Genomic DNA, 2,533 nt, shown 5'->3' with positions numbered 1-2,533 from the left:
TGCGGCGGAATTCGTTCACGGAAGTGGCCACCTCTAGGGCCTGAAGAGGCGGGGCCATCAGTGCCTTATGAATATGCAACACATTGGGTCGTTGACTGTGGGCCTTGCGGGGCGCGCAGGGGGCGTGGCCGGACACGTTCCTGAATAATGTAGTGCGCTGCCTGGCGGTGTGGCGGCAACTCTAGGCTTCGCGGGACTTGGGGGGAGTGGCCAGCCGCGTCTCATGAATAATGCAACGCGTCAGCGGGCGGCGGGGCGGGGCGTGGCCGGCGCCGCGGCGCTAGAGCCGAGAAGGGGGCGCGGGGGAGAGATGGTCGCAAGATGGCGGCGTTGAAGGAGGCTAGGAGCTATGGGCTGTCGTGCGGGCGGGTTAGCGACGGCAGCAAGGTGTCGGTGTTCCATGTGAAGCTCACCGACAGTGCCCTGAGGGCCTTCGAGAGCTACCGCGCAAGACAGGTGAGCGGCATGGGGCCCGGCGAGCCGGTCGGGGACGTCGGAGCGCGGGCCGGCCTCGCGCTCCTCTCACTGAGGCGTCCGGGCTTGGAGACGCTGGGTCTGTGGTGCTGCTCTGACGGGTCCCTGGGCCGGCGGGGCGCGGGGTGGGCGCCCGTCCGGCCTGGTGCGCAGAGAACGTGTTTCTTCTCAGCACCAGGAGATGATACAGGCGGGCGGCCCGTACTCGCGCGCCGGGCCCGGGGGGCGTCGGTGTCCGCACCTGGCGGCGTCCGGGGCCTTTCTGGCCCGTCCCCCACCTGGGAAGGATTCAGTGTGCGCACCTGGCGGCGGGGCGAGGGGCGGGTGGGCCGCGCGGTCCCGGCACCGTGATGGGAGGACGCTGGGGGGCTTTTTCATATGGGCCCCGGGCAGCGCGGGGGTGACTGTGTCTGTCCTGGGAAGCGGTCGTCTGGGTGCCTGGCAGGTGGGGTCGGCGGGTCACTTGTGGGGGCCTGTTCTGCCTGGGTGGGAGGCTGTGTCTGCACCTGGGGGCCGGCTTTGACGCGTTCCAAGGGAGCCCCTCAGGTTGGGCCACTTTGATTCCTGGAACGAGGAGTTTTGGGCAGCAACTGACAGCTTGTCCCCAGCTTTCTGCTCCCCTTACGCCCAGGTGACCCTGTCTCTCTGGACACCCTTGGAGAGTGGAATTGTTGGGGAGCGGCTGTGATGTTTTCGTCAGGGCACATGTAGGGGGATCTCTGCCGCACGGGAGGGAGCTCTAGCTACCACACCTGGCCGCTGATTCTGGAACTTCTCAGAGGCCGATTTGGGCCCATCTGGGGGAAGTTTGAGGCGTTTCGGTTCTGCCACCTGGCTGGTGGTGGGGAGAGGAGGCCGCTGTGTGTCTTCTCTTGGGCCTGATTTTGGGGCGCATCTGGGGCAGTGCTCAGAAACCTGCCTTTTCATTTCTGTTTGCGTCATGGACCCCCCTGTCCGTGCTGGGTCAGAAGTTGCCAATGACCAGTGGTCAGGTCCCCAGGGGAAGTGGTTTAGGAGCCTTGTAACTCCTTTTCTGGAGATTGGGGGCTTCATAGCCATAAAGGGAGTCGGGGTGGGTCCAGTCTCAGGCTTAGAGAGCCTTTCTCCCTGTATGTGTGTGTGTGTTTGTGTATACTGGGGATGGGGGGGTGCCGCGGGCGGGTGAGGAGGGAGACTAACTAGGAAGGAATGTGGCTTTCTTCCTGCCCCAAACTTGTTCAGCTCCATTAGCTAAGCCGGGAATTTCTTGCCGTTTCGTTTCCACCGTTCTCTCGGTGCCCACCCGTCCGGTGCTCCTTCCTGTGTCTTTGGGCAGTTTCTTCCCTGTCCCGGTTTCTCAGTTTCCCCCTTCATAGAATGAGGATTTCATCTTTTTTGGAAGCGCAAGTTCTCACCTTGTCAAAAAGACTCCCCAAGATGAGGCTAAGGCGCCCCTGCAGGTGAGGAGGAGACGGTGGCAGCGACAGCAGCCACTGCCCCGTGACCAGTCAGAGCCTCTCTTCCTGGTAGAATTCTGGCCCTGGGTCTTTTTCTCTGAGCGATTCTGACTTGTCCTGCAGGAAAGCACGCTTTCCTGGAAACAGCTGAGGGAGAGCTCGTGAGTCATGTAACTACAATGGACTTGGTACCTGCGTCTTCTGCTGTCTTCACCGCTGTGTTCTGCGCGTTCGGGACAGAAGCCCCGCCTTCTCTCTGATGCTGCCCTTCCTTGCTTTAGTCCAGAAGGTCCGCCTGTGTGTCCACCTCATGCTGTCACGCTGCTATTTTTACTTTAGGGTATTGCTTACATCCCCCCTCTAAGCTGGGTTTTCCTCATGTTAGGGTGAAGGTAACTGCGGACTGTTAAGCTCCTCTCGCTTAGAGCCCAGCTGTGGAGGGCAATGTGTTGACCAGCCAGGAGGGGCTCCCTAGAAGAACTTCTCCAAGCCATCCAGAGCAACTTGGCTGACTGGTTTATATTTTGGGGTGATTCAAACTTGGATTTTTCTCAAATAGCTGTGTGGTAATTTAAGTGGCTTGGCAACTTTCTTTTGTCTTTTTCTTTTTTTTTTTTTTTTTT

The 2,533-nt window shown here is 60.1% G+C and overlaps 1 protein-coding gene across 1 annotated transcript in view; it reads left to right on the top strand.

The window, feature by feature from the left end:
* Positions 1 to 247: 247 nt before the first annotated feature.
* Positions 248 to 2,533, top strand: part of ELL (elongation factor for RNA polymerase II) — a 69,710-nt gene continuing 67,424 nt past the window's right edge. The window contains exon 1 of the mRNA XM_017501304.1: positions 248 to 456. Coding sequence (XP_017356793.1) covers positions 322 to 456 — 135 coding nt within the window. The 5' untranslated portion in view covers positions 248 to 321. The remainder of the gene's footprint in view (positions 457 to 2,533) is intronic.

The sequence above is a fragment of the Cebus imitator genome, unplaced genomic scaffold, assembly GCF_001604975.1.
Source record: "Cebus imitator isolate Cc_AM_T3 unplaced genomic scaffold, Cebus_imitator-1.0 Scaffold280, whole genome shotgun sequence".
Classification (NCBI taxonomy): Eukaryota; Metazoa; Chordata; class Mammalia; order Primates; family Cebidae; genus Cebus; species Cebus imitator.
Note: the sequence above shows the minus strand (reverse complement) of the source record. Positions and strands in the feature narration are given on the sequence as shown.